Raw genomic sequence first — 20,805 nt, 5'->3', positions numbered from 1 at the left:
TAAGTTTTGCGCATAACAAACCTTTCACTTGTCACCTAATTTGGGTTTAAGTAGTGCTCGCTATATTGCCCTGGCACAATGCTTTTTTGCTTTTACTGTAGTCTTTGCTATTTAAATAATCTCACTGTCGTCCATATCCCTCATATACATGGCCCTTTTTTGGCGCCCATACAAGAAAAAGTAATCACTTTTATAAACATATAAAGTTATTTCACATCCCATCATCTCGGTTTGAGGAACAGACGCCTTTTCATAGTTTTGGATGACTATACATCAGTTATCTCCAGAATCCCAATGGAAGATTGTTTCTAGTTCCTTTATTTACGGTCCGGTAGCTGCTGTAAGGGAATTATTAGATAATAGCATCGATTCGGGTGCTAAAAAAGTATTCATCGATGTAGATTCCACTACGGGAGGATGTGAATATATATCAGTCAAGGACGATGGATCAGGTGTGGATATTATCGACAGACCTTCTATGTGCTTGGAATACACCACATCAAAGATGAGTAGTCTCGGAGATATTTCGATTCTGACTACTCTTGGATTCAGAGGTGAAGCATTGTTTCTTTTGTCAAACTTGTGTAACCAGAAAGGCTCAATGCAGGTTGAAACAAAAACTGCAGATGATGTCATTGGAGAAAAATGGTTAGTTGATAGTAAGGGTGGTATTACCAATGGAAAAAGGTACAAGGTATCTTGTCCCGTGGGGACTACAGTAATATTAAGGAAACTTCTGGGAGGGTTACGAGCAAGGTATCTCGAAATTTCTTCGAGGCCAAGAAAAACATTCGATGAACTAATCTATTTAATAAACCATTATTCTCTAATTCATAGAAATATTCGGTTTTATTTTTCGTTGGTGTCATTACAAAAAAATGGTGCCATAGAGCGTAAACAAATGCAAGAAACGTTAGACCCTAAGATTTCTAGAGCTAGAAGTTTGTCCCTACTAGCTAGACTAAAAAAGCCTGTGCCGCTGAACTTTATTGTAGAAGAAAACTTTGTTATCGACGAAAAAATAAATTTAGATTTGATCTTACCGAGGATGGTGCCAGAATCTGACGTTATTAATATAAAGAGACGATTTAAATTTTTATCTGTTAATGAGAGAGCGCTATCTTTGAACTTGGAGACGGGGAAGACTATTTCTAAGTTACTATCGTCAATCTATAGAGATTTCTCTTTACTAGATCCTATGGTTTGGTTTATTAATTTAAATTGCGATACAAAGCTTCTTGACGTAAATATCGAACCAGAGAAAAATGACGTGATGATCAAAAGTTTTGAAGTGATATTTAAGAAGATAGAGAATAAGTTAAAGTTGTTATTGGAGGAGAGAATTGGCATCGAAACAAATATGCTGGGAGATAAACATGTTCAGCCTTCTATCAACGAAAAAACTTCTCCCGCACTGGTGATACCTACACCCGACGCAGAGAATGAAATATCAAAGGGCTGTGGTGCTGTTAGTGGTAAAGACAAGACTGACATCCCACAAAAAAACTCAGATTTGATAGTACCAACTTTTTACGATGAAGCAAACTTAGAGAATACGACCATTGTCGCTGCTACTCCTTCACCTACAAAATTTAGCGAGGATAAAGCTCTTGACGAACAAACTCAGCTGACCATTTCAAGTTATAGAAGCTCGAGTTCCGGGTCTATGGCTTCCGAGGACAGTACTAATTGGCGACATAATTTCCAACAAGAACTAAGCGAAAATAGTGAAGTAGCAGGAGCTGGATCCTCAACATTACCCTCGTCATTAACTTATAACTATATAGAAACTATTCCAGAGAACGAGGATTTAGAACTTTCTAAGGACGCTTCTATTTCTAATCCTTTTATGATCACAAAAATAAGAAACGTCAACAAGAAACTGAGCGAAAACTTACTTGAGGCCAAACGTACTAGCTGTGGAGATGCCAATAAAAGGGGAATGCCCAACGAAAGACAGCTTTCAAATACAGAAAAAAAGGAACTAATAAAGCTTCAGCAAACCTACGGTAAAAGAAACAATACCGTGGACATGACCATTCCACGAAATTCGAAAAAAAAAGTAACTGATAATTATATAAAGAAAGCATCCTGCATGCACAAAACAAGGCCGAAACTCATGCATTTTTCCGAGTATACCAACAACTACGTCTATACCCTGAAGAATGAAAAAATTGTTAAGCATGACAGCGATAACTTTGCCAAAGAAACTCTGTGGTTACGATCGAGGGACGATGCCACAAGCCCTTCTTCCAGTCTTTTGCAAGCCTTGCGAGCGCATGTGAAGAAACCGGGACACATTGAAGCCACGACAAATGAATGGTGCCTCTTCACGCCAGACAGCCCCTGATGATCGGGTGCACTATCACCACTCAGCACAATAGATTACTTCATAATAGACCATTGTTTGTAACTCATGGTAACCGCACCCTGTTGCCCGCCCTGCCTCTCTTCCAGTTTCCGCACCTTGAAATTTCCGTTTTGGGTCAACTTAAAAATGCTCTAATATTGCATTGTTACGACATCCTGTTGTCATGCGACTAAAGGTATTTATACTGTATATATCTCATTCATCTGATTCTGTGAGGTTGCATAATTGAATATTTATTTCAAAGGAGCTAGAAGACAAAGATCACTCCACATAAATATACGGGGTTCCTTTATATATTAGTTCATTTTTTTTTTCAGTTGTCATACCCAAACTATTATTTCCTTCTGAACTCCTTTAAATATATCGTTCTTCCAAGCTAATTGATAACAGTAGTAGCATCACAAGAGAAAAAAAATGCGATCTTATATGCAGATTCTTCAAAAATTTGCCAAATTTATTGGGCCAGGGATATTAGTCAGTGTGGCTTATATGGACCCAGGAAATTATGCCACTAGTGTTTCCGGTGGTGCTCAATACAAATATACCTTATTATTCTCTATTTTTATATCCAACATTTTTGCCGTACTTTTGCAATGTCTCTGTGTGAAGCTGGGTACTATCACTGGCTATGATTTGGCTGAAAACTGTCGTCATAATTTGCCTAAAAAGCTAAACTATACCCTTTACCTTTTCGCTGAAGTGGCAATCATTGCTACTGATCTGGCCGAGGTTGTAGGCACTGCCATCGCTTTACAAATTCTTTTCAAAATACCACTAACTTGGGGTGTCTTATTAACGGTGCTAGATGTTTTGGTAATTTTAATGTTCTACACACCAAACGGCCAGTCCTTAAAAAAAGTTAGGGTTTTCGAATTTGGCGTTGGGATTTTGGTCATTGGAACTTGCATTTGCTTTGTTTTGGAGCTGTTTAAAGTTTCAATCCCAGACAAAGCTGAATTGTTTAAAGGGTTTTTGCCTTCAAATATCATTTTTAAGGAACAACAAGCTCTTTACATTTCATTGGGTATCTTAGGTGCCACTGTGATGCCTCATTCATTATACTTGGGCTCATCCATTGTTAAACCAAGATTGCACGATTACGATTTGAAGAAATACGGTAAGGTTAATGCCCGCCCAAGTTTAAGCGCTATAAAATATACGTTAAACTATGCGTACGCTGAACTAATCATTTCTTTGTTCTTAATTGCCACCTTTGTTAATTCCGCTATTTTAATTGTTGCAGGTGCTACTTTATCAGGCCAACCTGAGGCAGAGGATGCTGATTTGTTATCTATTTACAAATTACTGGTCCACTACATATCTCCTGCGGCAGGGTTAATCTTTGCATTGGCCATGTTATGTTCTGGTCAATCTGCCGGTATCATCTGTACACTTGCCGGGCAAATCGTTTCTGAGGGATTTTTACAGTGGTCTTTACCACCTTGGGCCACAAGATTGTGCACCAGATTGATTGCCATTGTACCATGTTTATTTGTTACTTTAACCATGGGGGAAAAGGGAATTTCAGATATTTTGAATTTTTCTCAAGTGGTCTTGTCCTTAATTTTACCAATCGTATCCGCTCCTTTAATTTATTTTACCGCAAATAGAAAGTTGATGGTTGTTCATGACGAAAATGGTGTGGTAAGAGCACCTGCCGATGTTAACGCCATTGCTGATGAAACCACTCCATTGAACTCCAAGCACAGTAAAATAGTTGATTTTACTAACAGTCGTTTGTTGACCTATACCTCTGTTTTCGTATGGGCTTTAATCGGGAGCTTGAATTGCTATTTGGTGATTTCCTATCTCTTAGGTGCCGACATCCATTTTTAATGGAACCTATTTATTGTCAAGTGTGTCGTTTTCTCTCGATTCTTGTTTTCTCTCATTTCTTTATTCTGCATAATACAACCCAAGTATATACTTACGTATGCATAGCCTTCAGAACAAATGCATACTTTATCTAATATCAAAATATAAACATACATTAGTCAAAAAAGACTTGATGAGCTTTCATGAAACTAAAACAAAGATAATTCATTATTTATCTTTGATTCCACTACCGCTGACACTATTTATTTCTTGTGTTTCCGTTTACGACCTGGTTGCGCCCTTACCACAGGTATGCTACCATTATAGTTTGTTTGTAATACTGGAAAGGCCCTTACATTGTTTATAGGAACCTTGGAAACCTTCTTTGCTAAGATAACCTCCTTTAGTATTCTTTTCACTTTGAAGTATAATTCTCGTTCCTCCGTAGTAGGCTTCAAAACTTTATTTAAAATCCTCTCCTTTCTAAGTCTTTTAAGTTTTAAGAGAGAGTCTGAAACCAACTTATCTGGTGTGCCATTTCGAAAGTTCTCAATTTCGTCATCTCCAATGTAATTAGATGGTGTCCAATTATATAAGTTTTGAAGCTTGATTATGAATTGTTCCTTATTCTCAGTACTCTCTGAATTTGCAGAAGCGATAGTCGCATCATTATCATTATCACCACCATCGTCCTGAACGCCATTGCTTTTGCCGTCAACATTTTTGTTGTTTTCATCGTTCTGCTTCCTGTTTATGCCTTCTTCATTCGTGTTCAGTAATTCTTCTTGTTTTACTTTCTTTTCATTTTTTTCATACAAGTCCATATAACCAATTCTTTCAAGCCAAATAAGACCCCTTGTTGTCGAATCCACAACGGTGCCGTTTTCATTAAAGGAAGGTGCCCAAGAATTATAATTACCATATTTTAGCCAGACGGTTGTAGGTAAAGCATACCAATTTGGATGCAAAAATCTAGTCATCATTTCAGTTGGTGGTAACGTAGGGTCCGGAATATTACTAGTATTAGCGCCTACAAATCCTAATCTTGGAGCTTCGTTTTCTATATCAGTTTGAGGTAAGACGTTGTTTATTTTGAAGTTTGTATTAGGAAGTTCATGAGGTCTTTTGTCAAGATTAGATTTAGAAATTATCGAAGAAAAAAGGTCCATATCCTTCGTTCTTATCTGATATGTTTGAGAAATCGGCACTGTGTAATTCATAGAAATCTTAATAAAATCATAAGAGATTATTTTGTCTAGTTCTGTTGCATCGTCATCGTCGTATTCATCCATCTCGTTTCCGCTCAACAACTTACCACTTCTTGATTTAATATTATTAGTTTGCGTTAGAGCAATTCCTATCCTACAACATTCTCGTAATAAAAGCTCTGAAGAAAATTTGTAGAACTTGTCGACTAATTGGTAGTTTCTTGTACCCTGAGGATAAAAGTGAATGAGGATTGTACAAACCAGCTTAATGTCGTGATACAGCTTATAAAACCCACCTTGTATGGGTTCGTACTCTCCATTTTCAAACCTCTTATTGATAGTTGTCAAAACTAATTTATCTTCATTACGTATCAAACCTTCAGAGTTACTTCTATTTTTAATGAATTTACAATATGATTCATATATCTTATCCGGATTTTTCTCAAAGAACTTGGCTGGAAAACTTTCATCTACTACATGACATTTCACAGAGGCAGCATTCAAAATGGATTGAACATTTACCAAAAAATCTACTAGTTTATTTCCACCTACACTTTCTGTCATAATGAAAACTTTCGATTTTCAAAATTATCTCTTATTTGATCCCGACTGATGATGATTTTCTTCGTCTTCGTATTTCTATCGTCCATGCCTTATGGCGCTGTTTTATTTTCTTAATTGTTTTTTTAATAATTGCAACTTAAAAATACGGGTAACGGAAAAGGAAGATAATAGAAGTTGCATGAAGTAGCTGAAGAATAATTAGTTCTTTCGGGTTGAAAATAATAATAAATAAAGTCTTTATATATGAGTATGTGGTATGACTATTCAAACAGCATCTGGATTTCTTCAATTCTCCTTTTTCTTCTCTCGTCTTCGTCTGTGTCCATGGCCTCACCGATGGTTCTCTTCTTTTCTTGAATGCGTAGCATTTTTTCTTCTATGCTATCTTGTATGATAAATCTCATAACTTTGACGCTGTTTGTCTGGCCAATTCTATGCAGTCTATCGATTGCCTGATCTTCCATACTGGGCGACCACCATGGGTCCATCATATAAGCGTGGGAAGCACACGTTAGATTCAAACCCACGCCACCAGCCTTCAGCGAGAGTAATAGGATTTTTTGCCTGCTATAGTCTTTAACGGCAAAATCTGCTAATACACTAGTTCTTTCTTTTAATGAGAGACGTCCATCGAATTTATAAATTTTTGCAACATCTTTTGAGAAAGTATGAGTTAGCTCTTTCTCCAGGATATCCAAGTATGTAGAAAATTGGGAAAAAATGACAACTTGTTCGCCTGCCGAACTATCCTGTAGCAATTGAAGCTCCTTCAATAAAGCAGTGATTTTGCTTGATTTGGAGGCTGGTGAATATGGTTTGAATTCCAAATTTTTCGAGTTGCTATTCGTTTGTACCAATGCCAACAACCGACAAGCGTCTATTTGGTTACGGCAATTGGGGCACTTTAAACCCAAATTCTTACTGTTCTGAAACTCAATATATTCAAATAAACATTTCTCACAAAAACTGTGGCCGCATTCTGTAAATAAAGCCTTGTCCAAATCCATAGGTTCCGTTGTGCAGATGGAGCACTCTAAGGACTGAAACGATTTATTGTCTGGATATTTAACTTTTAATCTTTGTATCATTGCATCTAATTCCTCCTTAGAAAATGAGTTATCGAATCTCTCGGAAACAACACGCATTAAAGAGTCAAGCTCCACCGTTTGTTCCGTAACCAATTTATTATTTTTAGATAAATCCTCATCGTTCTCATCTTGACTCCCAATAAGACCGGGATGGCAACAGACTTGCCTCAATCTTAAAATATGGACAAGGATAGTGGAGTACTTTTTCAATAAATCACCGCGTGCAATACCCGATTTAACAGAAACTTCAGCCTTATCCAACAGAAACTTGTATAGAAGATCTTGAGATTTACTGAAGGGAAGTCTTTTAATAACGACCTCCTTTGGTGGCAACTCTACTAATGGCTTACCATCTTTATCTTTCATTTGTTTTGTCCTTCTTAACAATACGGGTTCCAGAATTGCATTCACCACATCAAATGCTTGTTTGTAATTTTTACTCTCAAAAGGCGTTGATACAAAGGTCTTCCAGTAATTAATTTGCCGCCAGGGATCTAACTCTAAAAACTTAACCAGACTGTATAAATCGTCAAGCCTGTTAATAATTGGTGTTCCTGTTAAAACCCATTTACATTTGCCTTGTAAAGCCATGACTGCTTTAGATGTAACTGTCGTTCTGTTTCTAATGTTATGACCCTCGTCGATTATTATGCGATAAAAATTGACAGAAAATAAGCCTGAAGATATATTGACGTCCTCATCTGTCATCCTTCCCTTGGAATGTTTAGTCCATTCATTTTGAACAATACCATATGTAGTAAGGACTACAGTTGGAGGGGTTTTTGTCTTGGTTAATAGGGTTTTCAAACTGGAAACATTCCCACCATAATACACCTCATGATACATATCGGGGGAATTATTAGCTTTTGTAAACTCGTTACTCCACTGCGTTAACAAAGACATTGGGACCACGATTAGCGTTGTTTTTGAAGCATATGGTTTCTTATTATCTTGCCAAGTGCTTGGAAGATTATCTGAGACTGCTGTGTTCTCAATATCAAACAGTTTCTTGTCAACAACATCACTATCGTGAGGACAAGATAAAACTAAAGAATACGCTGCCACTGTTTTACCCAACCCCATTTCATCTGATAATATGCCACCCTTTATCATAGTTTTTAATATAGGTTTTGCTAGCGAAAATTCACCAGAATGTAAGTTCGCATAAAAGAATATGCCATCTTCAACGTTTACATGGTCCTGCTGCAAATTTTGAGCTGCCCACGACATATCATTTGGCCATTTGAACTGCTTCCATAATGGGTTTATCATATTAGCACCCGTTTCTGAAGCCTCACCATCAGAGGCTGCTTTGGCAAACTCTTGCTCCCTCCTTAGCATCCAAGTAAGACCTTGCTTTTGATAATTTCTTAGTTCTAGCTTGAAGACATCGCGAGAAGGTTCTGTTTCAGGCAAACTTTTTAAAGATTCTGATGATTGTGCGGCCTTATAAAATGTTTTCAATTGATTCAAGTTCATTGTTTCTTCTTCGTGCTGAGTATCTCGGAGATTGTTATGGACTTCAGTCACTTGATTAGAGCAAATCTCGTCGTTATCTAAATCAATGATTTCGGGGTCACTATTAAGCTCTATTTTATGCTTTTCTAATGCCTTCTGCTCGTCCAAAATAGGCTTTAGCCTCAATTTATCAAATAACTTTAGTAGAGCCAGTCTTTTCGAGCGGCTTTCTAGCTCTTCATCAGTTTCAGTCAATGTTCTTCCAAAATTTCCATTGTCTTTCTCTCTTTTATTTCCTCCCTCTGTACGTCTTCTTTTCATCAAGGATTCTCCATCATTACGTTCCTCAAAAATGAGAGATGTTAAAAAGCAATCCAATTGTAGAATAAAGCTATCACCTATACTCAACCGTTTATTATCACAAAAAATCAATGTAACTTCAAAACTTATTTCGTGTGAACTTAAAAGAGGGTATAGTATTTGAGCAATGTCTTCCGAAACTCTGCCAATTTCTCTATCATATTGGATATCAAAAATTCTTACCAAACTAGCCATGGACGCTTTCTTTCTACCACGTGAGTCATATACTTTAGTAGCAGAAATCTCTTCACTTGATCTCTTTAGCTTCATCTGAGAGCCGTACTTCAAGGGCCTGACGGTGGGTCTGGTAGCCATACCAGTGACTTGCAAAGCACCTATAAATCTTTTCCAAGTAACTTTATCTTCTAATCGTGTTTGGTTTCTGAACCCGTATATTCTTCTTCTTTTAGGATGGAATGAAGATGGGGACAAGGTTGAATTTGAGGTATCTGAGAGTGTATTTAGTTGATTCGGGGAAGACGGTATTTTGCTGATAGACGTCCCGCTATTGTGATCAAAGTAATGTGATAATGCTAAAGAGAGCCCTTCCTCCTGACTGCCGAATTTTTCATTAAGTTCCATCACAAGATCCTTTGGCATTTCTGGAATAATCCTTAAAAGCTCTGTAATAAACTGATTCTGGCCTTCTTCTTCTATTTCTCGCCTGACTGGCACAATAGATCGGTCTCCCTCTCCTTCTGTTGTATCACTCACTGATACAACAACATCATCATCATCATCATTATGACTATTTGCAAATAAAAACGACTCTTTATTCTCAGATTTGAAGTTTAACGATGTTTCTGAAGTGTCAAGGTCATCGTTAAAAAACCTCTTCCTTTCTTCCTGTTCAATATGACTCATATTGTGATACTGTAAGACTTTAGGTGTGTTTCTAAGGCCTTTTGATAATGTAACTTTGTAGATAATTTACTTTCAAGTGAGCAATGCGCTTAGCAGTAAGGAATAATGTGTGGAAAAGTTAAGGGTTTATGACGCGTAAAATTTTCAGCCAGACGACGCGCCAACTAACATGTAAGAAAGTAATAATTTATGAAAATTTAACTACTTATTGATTACTTAATCTTCTAATACAAGTATTTTTTGTTTCTAGAATAGAATTCAATCTATTTATCCGTGCAGAAAGGTCCAGAATGAGGGGTTTTACTTCATTTTGATTTACAAAGCCTTGCTCTTCTGCAGTTAATCTTTTGGATTTCTCTCTGATTATCTCAGAAAGAAACTCTATTATCACTGAACTTTTCTTTCTTCTCTCATTTTCCAACATCAGAAAAAGCAATTCGTTGTCAGTGTCCTGCGATAAAGTTCTTAACTTTTTCTCCAGGTCTTGTCTTCTTTTGATGGACTCTCGTACCCGAAAGCAAAGATTATTTAGTTTGGCTAATTGAAAATTTCTTTCTTTAATAGCAGCTAGCTCGCCTCCTTGGATTAACTCTGATGCAGATTCAAATTTAGATTCAAAGCTCTTTTCCAAAAACTGTAAAGTGTTCCATTTATCCCTTAAGGGATCATCATGCTTTTCAAATTCAAAGGCATCTAGAACATCAGAAACCTTAGTACCATGAAAGTCGATATTGGGATAAGAAGTTCTCGTATTTAAGACCGGCATAATAGGAGTTACTGGAACTGATGTGTTTACAGATGTAAAACCATCTGTTTCACTCAACTTCTTTTCAAGTTTGTTAATATTATTCTTAGCTTCAGCCTTCCTATGCTTATTTAGTATGTTTTCGAGGCGTATAATCTCAGTGATTAATCTGTTTTGTTCCCTTTGAAGATTTTTTTTTTTTCCTTCATCGAAGCTACCTTTATATTTTGGGCTGCTGAGTCAAACCGTTCTTCGCCAGATTGCAAATCCTCTCTTTCAGTCAAATTACCACACGTACTAATCTCTAAAGGGCTATGTTCATCTTCACCCGGTTTTAACGAAACGAAGCTGTCAGAAGAGCGTTTGTTTTCCGCCAAAGAAGTGTTTTTAAATGAAGAAAGCTCAGAATTGATATTGCCCTGCTCCAACACTTGTATAGGGGGGGTCTCTTCAAAGGAGAACAGGCCATACCTTTTGGAATCTCCTTCAGGACTCTTTTCATGTTCACTAGTCAGGTTTTCTCGGACATTCTGCTCGTTAAGATTATCAACTTCACCCAGGAGGCCTTCTCCCCGGTTACGTGCCTCCGATTTTACGTCACCGATTGACTTTATGCTATTCTTTCGAGACAATGGCCTCTTTTTAAAGAAAGTACTCACTCTCTTGATTAACCCAACAGAATTTTGACACTCTTCATTTGGATGTTCCTCAAAACTTAATCTCTGTTGAGCCACATTTCCTGAATATCTTTGAGTTGAGTACTCTTTATTTTGCCAACAATCATGGATAACCGGATGCTGCGGCAAGTCCATGTCCCGAAAAGTATTAGCTACCAACGTCATCTCGACATGGGGAGCGGGCTTTGTGATCATTTGTTTTGGAATCGAATAATGGATAATCCTTTTTGGAATGATCGGTGTCTCTTGAACATACTCCATAATTTGTTCACCTTCCATCTCATATATTACATATAAGGCCACACACAGACACAAGCTGAAACGAAAATATCTATAAATATACACTTCTTAATTTGTATTCAAGATATTCTTATCAAAGCACTTATTTTTTCATTATATTTCTATATTGATTTAAGGACGGTACGCTATTTTCTTTGTACCTTTTACTATGCATAAAAAAAGGGGAAGTGTTTAACAATCGACACTTACTTAATATGTTTTGCCGCCCTTCATAAGAGGGTGTTTCTAAAATTTATTGGGCAAGAATGAGATGGACTCGCACCCTACATGACGTTTAAATATTTAGTGTTAAGGTTCAGAACATGCACCAGGTGCGACATGTGTTGCGATTATCATGACAATGTCTCTATCCGAGATGCATTTGTAGTATCAATTGATGCGTATTATGACATGATTTACATAGCATACATCGTCAAACATGATATTATATTCTTTTTTTGATAAATGTACGGATTTAAAGCTGTCGAATATATTTTCTGAAATTTCTTGGAGCTGACGCAAAATTTTCAAAGGTGCTAAAATTTTTCAAGATTTCTCACTTTTGCTTGGTAACAAAGAATGATGGCATTGCATTTTTACCACCGGTACATTTAACTGCTATTTCTCACGTTTCTTTCCCTATCCTTAAGTAATTCTTTTACAATCTAAGAAAACCACGATCAAACAAATAAATCAGCAATGGGTGCCTACAAATATTTGGAAGAATTGCAAAGAAAGAAGCAATCTGATGTTTTGAGATTCTTGCAAAGAGTCAGAGTCTGGGAATACAGACAAAAGAATGTCATTCACAGAGCCGCTAGACCAACTAGACCAGACAAGGCTAGAAGATTGGGTTACAAAGCTAAGCAAGGTTTCGTTATCTACCGTGTCAGAGTTAGACGTGGTAACAGAAAGAGACCTGTTCCAAAGGGTGCTACTTACGGTAAGCCAACTAACCAAGGTGTCAATGAATTGAAATACCAAAGATCCTTGAGAGCTACCGCTGAAGAAAGAGTTGGTCGTCGTGCCGCTAACTTGAGAGTCTTGAACTCCTACTGGGTTAACCAAGATTCTACTTACAAGTACTTCGAAGTTATCTTGGTCGACCCTCAACACAAGGCTATCAGAAGAGATGCTCGTTACAACTGGATCTGTGACCCAGTTCACAAGCACCGTGAAGCTAGAGGTTTGACTGCCACTGGTAAGAAATCCAGAGGTATCAACAAGGGTCACAAATTCAACAACACCAAGGCTGGTAGAAGAAAGACCTGGAAGAGACAAAACACTTTGTCCTTGTGGAGATACAGAAAATAAGCTGGTTGATGGAAAATATAATTTTATTGGGCAAACTTTTGTTTATCTGATGTGTTTTATACTATTATCTTTTTAATTAATGATTCTATATACAAACCTGTATATTTTTTCTTTAACCAATTTTTTTTTTTATAGACCTAGAGCTGTACTTTTATTCTGCTATCAAGCAAACCCCTACCCCCTCTTCTCAATCCTCCCCTCAGGCAGAACTTATCTACCTGTATCAAGGAGCGGACGAGGGAGTCCTAATTGTTCTACGTATACCAATGCTAGCAGCTTACATAGGTGGTGGCACTACCATAATACTTATATATAATATCTTTACGCTCAAGTAAATTTCTCCGCCGCATAAATTAACACCATGTTCTTTTTAGTCGCACCTTATTTTCTTGTATTTTTTTTCTTTCCTTTTCTTCCCGTTTTTCCTTATTAGAGCCATTAGATAAAACTCAAGAAAAGCAAAAGAGAGGGCTATTTCCACTTTAAGAATAAGCCTTAATAATTGGCAAATAGATCGTCCTTTTTTCCAGTTTTCAGCATTTGTGTTTTTTTCTTGCTCTTTTTAGCGATTAGATAACATTCAAGATCTAATCAATACCCCATTCCAAACAAAGAATCCAAATATACCATAAATAGGGACAAAAAACAAAAGAGCTAAAAATGGGCAAATATACCAAGACTGCGATCTTGTCAGTTTATGATAAGACAGGTTTATTAGACTTAGCCAAGGGATTGGTAGAGAACAATGTTCGTATCCTAGCATCCGGTGGTACGGCCAACATGGTCAGAGAAGCTGGTTTTCCGGTCGACGATGTTTCTTCAATTACGCATGCACCAGAAATGCTAGGGGGTAGAGTCAAGACTCTTCACCCTGCTGTGCATGCAGGTATTCTTGCCAGAAATTTAGAGGGCGATGAAAAAGATTTAAAAGAGCAGCACATTGATAAGGTGGATTTTGTTGTATGTAATCTATATCCGTTCAAAGAAACTGTGGCTAAAATTGGTGTTACAGTTCAAGAAGCTGTAGAGGAGATCGACATTGGCGGTGTGACTTTGTTGAGAGCAGCCGCAAAGAACCATTCCAGAGTGACTATTCTTTCAGACCCTAATGACTATTCTATCTTTCTGCAAGACCTGTCTAAGGACGGTGAAATTTCTCAGGATTTAAGAAATAGATTTGCACTTAAGGCGTTTGAACATACGGCCGATTATGATGCGGCCATTTCTGACTTTTTCAGGAAACAGTACTCCGAAGGGAAAGCCCAATTACCGCTAAGATATGGTTGTAATCCCCACCAAAGACCTGCACAAGCTTATATCACTCAGCAGGAGGAGTTGCCCTTCAAAGTGCTCTGCGGTACACCAGGATATATAAATCTTTTGGATGCCTTGAACTCATGGCCCTTAGTGAAAGAGTTATCTGCATCATTGAACTTGCCTGCGGCAGCATCGTTCAAGCACGTTTCTCCAGCAGGTGCTGCTGTGGGACTTCCATTATCCGATGTGGAAAGACAAGTTTATTTTGTGAATGATATGGAGGATTTATCACCATTGGCATGCGCATACGCTAGGGCCCGTGGTGCAGATAGGATGTCATCCTTTGGTGATTTCATTGCATTGTCCAATATTGTAGATGTCGCCACTGCAAAAATCATCTCTAAAGAAGTTTCCGATGGTGTTATTGCTCCAGGGTATGAACCAGAGGCATTGAATATACTATCTAAGAAGAAAAACGGAAAATACTGTATTTTACAAATCGATCCAAACTATGTTCCTGGCCAAATGGAATCCCGAGAGGTTTTTGGCGTAACGTTACAACAAAAGAGAAACGATGCGATCATAAACCAATCCACTTTCAAAGAAATTGTCTCCAAAAACAAAGCACTTACCGAGCAAGCCGTTATCGATCTAACTGTTGCTACGCTGGTTTTAAAATACACACAATCAAATTCTGTTTGCTACGCAAAGAATGGTATGGTTGTGGGGCTTGGGGCCGGCCAACAATCGCGTATACACTGTACCAGATTAGCTGGTGACAAGACGGACAACTGGTGGTTGAGACAACATCCAAAGGTTTTGAACATGAAGTGGGCCAAGGGAATTAAGAGAGCGGACAAGTCGAATGCGATTGATCTTTTTGTTACAGGGCAAAGAATAGAAGGCCCGGAAAAGGTGGATTACGAAAGCAAATTTGAAGAAGTCCCTGAACCTTTCACCAAAGAAGAAAGACTAGAATGGTTAAGCAAATTAAACAATGTATCGTTATCATCCGATGCGTTCTTTCCCTTCCCAGACAACGTTTATAGAGCTGTGCAGTCTGGTGTAAAGTTCATCACGGCTCCTTCGGGGTCTGTCATGGACAAAGTTGTCTTCCAAGCGGCGGATTCATTTGATATCGTCTACGTGGAGAACCCAATTCGTTTATTCCACCACTAAGTAGGGTACATTTTATGAGAAGAACAGAAACAACATATATAGCTGAATACAAGTGTATATACGTAAACGTATACGATTTACTTAATTTTCTACGTCAAAGGCCTTCCTCTTCTGCGAGAGGACAAGATGTGAATATGTGAATTATAGAGATGTCTGCAGTATGGTTTTACCCAAATGATCATGGACCAACTAGGGTCATTTCATAGTGTTTAGGAATATACTGCGGTAGGACGAACAACAAAGATGACCGAACTCAGATTTTCCCACTCTGCACCCACATCCCGCAATCTCTTCGTAATAAGGAGAAAGCTGGCCATAGGACAAAGTATAGGAAAAGAGCTCAAGATCATGCGTCCTACTTAATCTAAGTTAAACTCGTCAACGGGGCCACTTCTGTCTCATCCATATATATCATGGCAACAGCCCCCGAACCCCATATACACATCGTTAAGGCAACAGCACCCGATGCAACGACTAAGAGAAACTGCTCGTAGTCTGACGACTCAAAACTCTGATCACGAAGATCAGAGGAGAAGTCAGGAGCTGCATCTCTTATGTGATGCCGTTGTCCGAAGCGCCATCTAGATGAATACGTGAGGCCCATTGGAGGCTCCTTGAGACTCTGCCTCTCGAGCGTTGAAAAACGCTAGCCCAGTGTTTTAGAGAAGCTAAGCAGCAATAGCAAGAAATGCACACACACGTATGCGAGTGACTTCCCTTCCCTGTATAGTACCGAACTAGCACGAGACTATGGTTACTTTTTTTTTTACAAATAAGCAAAGAGAAACTTGAATGGGAAAAGAAGTTTACCATAGAAGTTAAATGCACGACGATGAGAGTTTCAAAGTGTTTATATAGGCGAGAGAATCTAAAGGAAAATTTTTCTTGAAATAAAAAAGCACTGTCAGGGTAACAATGTTAATAATAGCCGCTGATGGTTTAGGGTTACTACGCTAGAAGGACATAAAATCATTATTTACAAGAAACATACAAGGAGGCAATTTTTTAAACTCTCAATGTAGGATATTTCATTTAACTGCACTAGTGGCATCTATTATACACAATTACTCCAGTAGCTGCCACAAAGCACCCAAAGATAAGAATAATTACGGAAAATGAAATTTTTACTTTGAATATGATGATATGGGCATTGCAGGTTTGTAGTAAGAGCAATTTACAGGAATTCCTGACGGAATATTAATGTTTTCTTACTGTTTAATGCGATGTACATATTGTCAATACTAATGGTCACCACTGGAAATGGCTATCTTTCGTCTTCGTGAATAACGATCGCCGAGAGTCGGACCGAGTGAGTCAGCGTGATCGGCCTCATTTACCTTGTCGCCTTGCACGTCGGTATATAAACGTATGTGGATACTTTAAGAAGGGAAAGCGCAACCGTCCAAATTCTAATGAACAAAAGAACACAGGAATACAAGAACACAAGAGCGATAATGTCTGCCACTCTGTTCAATAACATCGAATTGCTGCCCCCTGATGCCCTTTTTGGTATTAAGCAAAGGTACGGGCAAGATCAACGTGCTACCAAGGTCGACTTGGGTATCGGGGCCTACAGAGACGACAACGGTAAACCATGGGTCTTGCCAAGTGTTAAAGCCGCCGAAAAGCTAATTCATAACGACAGCTCCTACAACCATGAATACCTCGGTATTACCGGTCTGCCAAGTTTGACATCTAACGCCGCCAAGATCATCTTCGGTACGCAATCCGATGCCTTTCAGGAAGACAGAGTAATCTCAGTACAATCACTGTCTGGTACGGGTGCTCTTCATATATCTGCGAAGTTTTTTTCAAAATTCTTCCCAGATAAACTGGTCTATTTGTCTAAGCCTACTTGGGCCAACCACATGGCCATTTTTGAGAATCAAGGCTTGAAAACGGCGACTTACCCTTACTGGGCCAACGAAACTAAGTCTTTGGACCTAAACGGCTTTCTAAATGCTATTCAAAAAGCTCCAGAGGGCTCCATTTTCGTTCTGCACTCTTGCGCCCATAACCCAACTGGTCTGGACCCTACTAGTGAACAATGGGTTCAAATCGTTGATGCTATCGCCTCAAAGAACCACATCGCCTTATTTGACACCGCCTACCAAGGGTTTGCCACTGGAGATTTGGACAAGGATGCCTATGCTGTGCGTCTAGGTGTGGAGAAGCTTTCAACGGTCTCTCCCGTCTTTGTCTGTCAGTCCTTTGCCAAGAACGCCGGTATGTACGGTGAGCGTGTAGGTTGTTTCCATCTAGCACTTACAAAACAAGCTCAAAACAAAACTATAAAGCCTGCTGTTACATCTCAATTGGCCAAAATCATTCGTAGTGAAGTGTCCAACCCACCCGCCTACGGCGCTAAGATTGTCGCTAAACTGTTGGAAACGCCAGAATTAACGGAACAGTGGCACAAGGATATGGTTACCATGTCCTCCAGAATTACGAAAATGAGGCACGCATTAAGAGACCATTTAGTCAAGTTGGGCACTCCTGGCAACTGGGATCATATAGTAAATCAATGCGGGATGTTCTCCTTTACAGGATTGACTCCTCAAATGGTTAAACGACTTGAAGAAACCCACGCAGTTTACTTGGTTGCCTCAGGTAGAGCTTCTATTGCTGGATTGAATCAAGGAAACGTGGAATACGTGGCTAAAGCCATTGATGAAGTGGTGCGCTTCTATACTATTGAAGCTAAATTGTAATGATTAAATAATACTTATACTTACCTATTACACTCTTCATATTTTTTTTAATGTAAAGAAAGTAAAAAAAAAAAAAAATAAAAAAAAGAGAAATGCTCTTTCTTTACCTTCACAGGTGTATTATTATGTTGTTGTAATATCCGGGTAGGTTTATTGATCGAGGCGAGGCGAAAGGGCATATTCGAAACAATCATTATGATAATAATGTCAATATAGAAATTGAAAAAAAAAAAAAAATCCTACCGCCGCATCGACGCTCCTGTTAGACCTTTGAACGGAAATCACCCACTCTTTACTGTATATATTTTATTCCACCTCTGTTTCCAACGACCATTTCACCATACCACACAACTCCCATGAACATAAAGGATAGAACTTCAGAATTTCAACAAAGTGTGTTGAGTTACAAGAAAAGAAACAAAAACTTTAGAGAACAGCAGAGGGAACGTCTACAAGAGAAAGAAAGTGAAAACTTTGCCAACAACACAACCGGCAATGGGAAAAGTGTCTCTGAGTTTCAAAAAAAGGCTTCTGGCATAGCTCACGAAATTTCATCCACCGCACAATTATTATCGAAATTAGCAGTGCTGGCCAAAAGGAAACCGATGTTCAATGACAACCCTGTAGAGATTGCCGAGCTATCATTTTTGATCAAAAGGAAGATTTATGCCATCGAACAAAGTTTAGTGCAATTAAGTCAGCTCAAGAAAACCGACGTGAATGGCAACACATCAAATCAATCTTCTAAGCAACCTAGTGCCGTACAGCACTCCAAAAATGTCGTAAATCTTTTAAACACGCAAATGAAAAACATATCAGGAAGTTTTAAAGACGTATTGGAGGAAAGGCAACGACTAGAAATGGCTAACAAAGACAGATGGCAAAAACTAACCACCGACACTGGACATGCACCAGCTGATGACCAAACGCAAAGCAATCACGCCGCGGACTTGACCACGTATAACAACTCCAACCCATTCATGACCTCACTACTAGATGAATCCTCAGAAAAGAATAACAACTCGTCCAACCAAGGAGAACTGTCTTTCCCTCAAAACGACTCTCAACTAATGTTAATGGAAGAGGGACAGTTATCCAATAACGTCTACTTACAAGAAAGAAATAGGGCGGTGGAGACAATAGAATCCACAATCCAGGAAGTGGGAAATCTCTTCCAACAACTGGCCTCCATGGTTCAAGAACAGGGCGAAGTAATCCAAAGGATTGATGCAAACGTAGACGACATCGATTTAAACATTAGTGGTGCTCAAAGGGAACTTTTGAAATACTTCGACAGGATAAAGAGTAATAGATGGTTAGCCGCAAAGGTTTTTTTTATAATCTTTGTATTTTTCGTTATTTGGGTTTTAGTCAATTAAAAGCAAAGTAAAAGAAAAAAAGATACATATTTGATTATTTATTTTTTTTCCTTCTCTCATCTTTTCTGTACAATAATATAGCAATAACAGATAAAAATAATGAATGCACATTCCCTTCTATACCTATGAACGCAAAAAAAAAAGACAACAAAAAAATAAAAACTATTAATTATGACTTAGCATTATGAACTTCATGTATATAAAAGAGCGTATACAGAACATGGAAAGTAAGAACACCTTTTTTTTTTCTTTCATCTAAACCGCATAGAACACGTTCAAAGCCCCATTTCTGCTTGTAGTTCTCTTAATGCTTTTTCATCTTCATCTTCTTCATCCTCTTCCTCTTCCCCGTCCTTCACAGAGTTCTCACTTTGTTTAATTTTATTACTTGGAACACTAGGTAGTGAGACTTTGTTCTCTGAGATAGGCGCCGCATTAACATTATTATTAACGATCTTGGACGTTTCTTGGTTAGCATTTTCTTGAGCCAGCATGTCCAATTCCTCGTCCAGCTCATCTTCATCCACCTCGTTTGCCCCAGTAATTAAAGGCCTGGATATAGCGTCGCTTATTTCATCTCCTAATTCGACTTGCTCCCTTATCTCGTCCATAGTTTCATCCACTTTATCTATGTCAAGGCCACTGTGAATAGTTTTCATTGCCTTAGCACCTTCCTGCATAGCCCTCATTGTCTCTAGATTTAAGTTTGCACTTTCTATAGAGAATAGCTGCTGTTCCATAGACTCCATTGTGCCTTCTACCTTACTTAAAAGTTGTTCGATTGTCTTCTTCTTTTTAAGTGCATTCTTCGCCATTACTTTATTGCCCTTCGTCAAAAAGATTCTAGCTTCATTCTCTTGATTTGTAATTTGAGTACGTAAATGCGATTGCTTTTTGGATAGAAGGTTGATATGCTCCCTCAACCGCACTATGGCCTTTGTTGGTGACTCTTTATTCTTGGCATTACTTGATGTCCAACCAAAAAGTGATGACCACATGCCTTATTTATCAATACTGTTATGTTTCTGCTGCTTCCGTCCGAAATACAATATCTTACCCTTTAGAAGCTCGTACTTCCCCTGCTCTGCCAACTATTCATGATTCGAAATCACCCACCGACTTATTTAAAAATCCCATCTTTTATCAAAAGGGTCGAACATGAATCGTATAAAATGATGCATATAACAAAAGCTATGTAGTATATATATTTGCTATTACTTACCAACATTAAGCATTGGTTAGTTACGGAACTCCATCGTTGTCGTTACTCTGCTCACCCCCACCTCAATAACTACTTTACATAAGTATGCGGCATATAACAATATGACAAGTCATCCTATAATTAAAAAAGTTAACTGTCACCATAGCATAACCGCCAAGCGCTAAATTAAGGGGGAAAGAAAAGAACGGTGTTGAACGCAAGCTATCTACCTCTTTCTTTGATGCGGTTGAAATATTATACTCGAATAACAACCATTTATAGAGGCGAAATCACTAGAATGGCCGGCTTAGTATAAACAATACCGAGTACGCCAA

The 20,805-nt window shown here is 38.3% G+C and overlaps 11 protein-coding genes and 1 non-coding gene across 12 annotated transcripts; 6 read left to right on the top strand and 6 right to left on the bottom strand.

The window, feature by feature from the left end:
* Positions 1-262: 262 nt before the first annotated feature.
* Positions 263-2,350, top strand: MLH2 (mismatch repair protein MLH2; the record flags this gene model as incomplete). The annotated part of the gene is made up of 1 exon (NM_001181922.1): positions 263-2,350. One exon carries the CDS (start codon positions 263-265, stop codon positions 2,348-2,350), a length of 2,088 nt encoding a protein of 695 aa, NP_013135.1.
* A 435-nt stretch (positions 2,351-2,785) lies between these two features.
* Positions 2,786-4,207, top strand: SMF3 (putative divalent metal ion transporter SMF3; the record flags this gene model as incomplete). Its single annotated transcript, NM_001181921.2, has 1 exon — positions 2,786-4,207. The coding sequence occupies one exon, from the start codon at positions 2,786-2,788 to the stop codon at positions 4,205-4,207; it is 1,422 nt and encodes a 473-aa protein (NP_013134.1).
* A 242-nt stretch (positions 4,208-4,449) lies between these two features.
* Positions 4,450-5,958, bottom strand: RSC58 (Rsc58p; the record flags this gene model as incomplete). Its single annotated transcript, NM_001181920.1, has 1 exon — positions 4,450-5,958. The coding sequence occupies one exon, from the start codon at positions 5,956-5,958 to the stop codon at positions 4,450-4,452; it is 1,509 nt and encodes a 502-aa protein (NP_013133.1).
* A 260-nt stretch (positions 5,959-6,218) lies between these two features.
* RAD5 (DNA helicase RAD5) lies at positions 6,219-9,728 on the bottom strand (the record flags this gene model as incomplete). Its single annotated transcript, NM_001181919.1, has 1 exon — positions 6,219-9,728. The coding sequence occupies one exon, from the start codon at positions 9,726-9,728 to the stop codon at positions 6,219-6,221; it is 3,510 nt and encodes a 1,169-aa protein (NP_013132.1).
* Positions 9,729-9,933: 205 nt separating this feature from the next.
* On the bottom strand, positions 9,934-10,494 carry YLR031W (uncharacterized protein; the record flags this gene model as incomplete). The annotated part of the gene is made up of 1 exon (NM_001181918.1): positions 9,934-10,494. The coding sequence occupies one exon, from the start codon at positions 10,492-10,494 to the stop codon at positions 9,934-9,936; it is 561 nt and encodes a 186-aa protein (NP_013131.1).
* A 143-nt stretch (positions 10,495-10,637) lies between these two features.
* Positions 10,638-11,429, bottom strand: YLR030W (uncharacterized protein; the record flags this gene model as incomplete). The annotated part of the gene is made up of 1 exon (NM_001181917.1): positions 10,638-11,429. One exon carries the CDS (start codon positions 11,427-11,429, stop codon positions 10,638-10,640), a length of 792 nt encoding a protein of 263 aa, NP_013130.1.
* Positions 11,430-12,128: 699 nt separating this feature from the next.
* Positions 12,129-12,743, top strand: RPL15A (60S ribosomal protein eL15 RPL15A; the record flags this gene model as incomplete). Its single annotated transcript, NM_001181916.1, has 1 exon — positions 12,129-12,743. One exon carries the CDS (start codon positions 12,129-12,131, stop codon positions 12,741-12,743), a length of 615 nt encoding a protein of 204 aa, NP_013129.1.
* Positions 12,744-13,403: 660 nt separating this feature from the next.
* On the top strand, positions 13,404-15,179 carry ADE16 (bifunctional phosphoribosylaminoimidazolecarboxamide formyltransferase/IMP cyclohydrolase ADE16; the record flags this gene model as incomplete). The annotated part of the gene is made up of 1 exon (NM_001181915.1): positions 13,404-15,179. One exon carries the CDS (start codon positions 13,404-13,406, stop codon positions 15,177-15,179), a length of 1,776 nt encoding a protein of 591 aa, NP_013128.1.
* A 150-nt stretch (positions 15,180-15,329) lies between these two features.
* SNR30 lies at positions 15,330-15,935 on the bottom strand. Its single transcript, NR_132204.1, has one exon. It is a non-coding gene; the product is annotated as an SNR30 (small nucleolar RNA).
* A 698-nt stretch (positions 15,936-16,633) lies between these two features.
* AAT2 (aspartate transaminase AAT2) lies at positions 16,634-17,890 on the top strand (the record flags this gene model as incomplete). Its single annotated transcript, NM_001181914.1, has 1 exon — positions 16,634-17,890. The coding sequence occupies one exon, from the start codon at positions 16,634-16,636 to the stop codon at positions 17,888-17,890; it is 1,257 nt and encodes a 418-aa protein (NP_013127.2).
* A 356-nt stretch (positions 17,891-18,246) lies between these two features.
* SED5 (t-SNARE syntaxin) lies at positions 18,247-19,269 on the top strand (the record flags this gene model as incomplete). The annotated part of the gene is made up of 1 exon (NM_001181913.1): positions 18,247-19,269. The coding sequence occupies one exon, from the start codon at positions 18,247-18,249 to the stop codon at positions 19,267-19,269; it is 1,023 nt and encodes a 340-aa protein (NP_013126.1).
* Positions 19,270-19,544: 275 nt separating this feature from the next.
* SNF7 (ESCRT-III subunit protein SNF7) lies at positions 19,545-20,267 on the bottom strand (the record flags this gene model as incomplete). Its single annotated transcript, NM_001181912.1, has 1 exon — positions 19,545-20,267. The coding sequence occupies one exon, from the start codon at positions 20,265-20,267 to the stop codon at positions 19,545-19,547; it is 723 nt and encodes a 240-aa protein (NP_013125.1).
* Between the last annotated feature and the right edge of the window lie 538 nt (positions 20,268-20,805).

Source organism: Saccharomyces cerevisiae, chromosome XII (genome assembly GCF_000146045.2).
Source record: "Saccharomyces cerevisiae S288C chromosome XII, complete sequence".
Classification (NCBI taxonomy): Eukaryota; Fungi; Ascomycota; class Saccharomycetes; order Saccharomycetales; family Saccharomycetaceae; genus Saccharomyces; species Saccharomyces cerevisiae.
The sequence above is the reverse complement of the archived record's forward strand: the minus strand, read 5'-3'. Positions and strand labels throughout refer to the sequence as shown.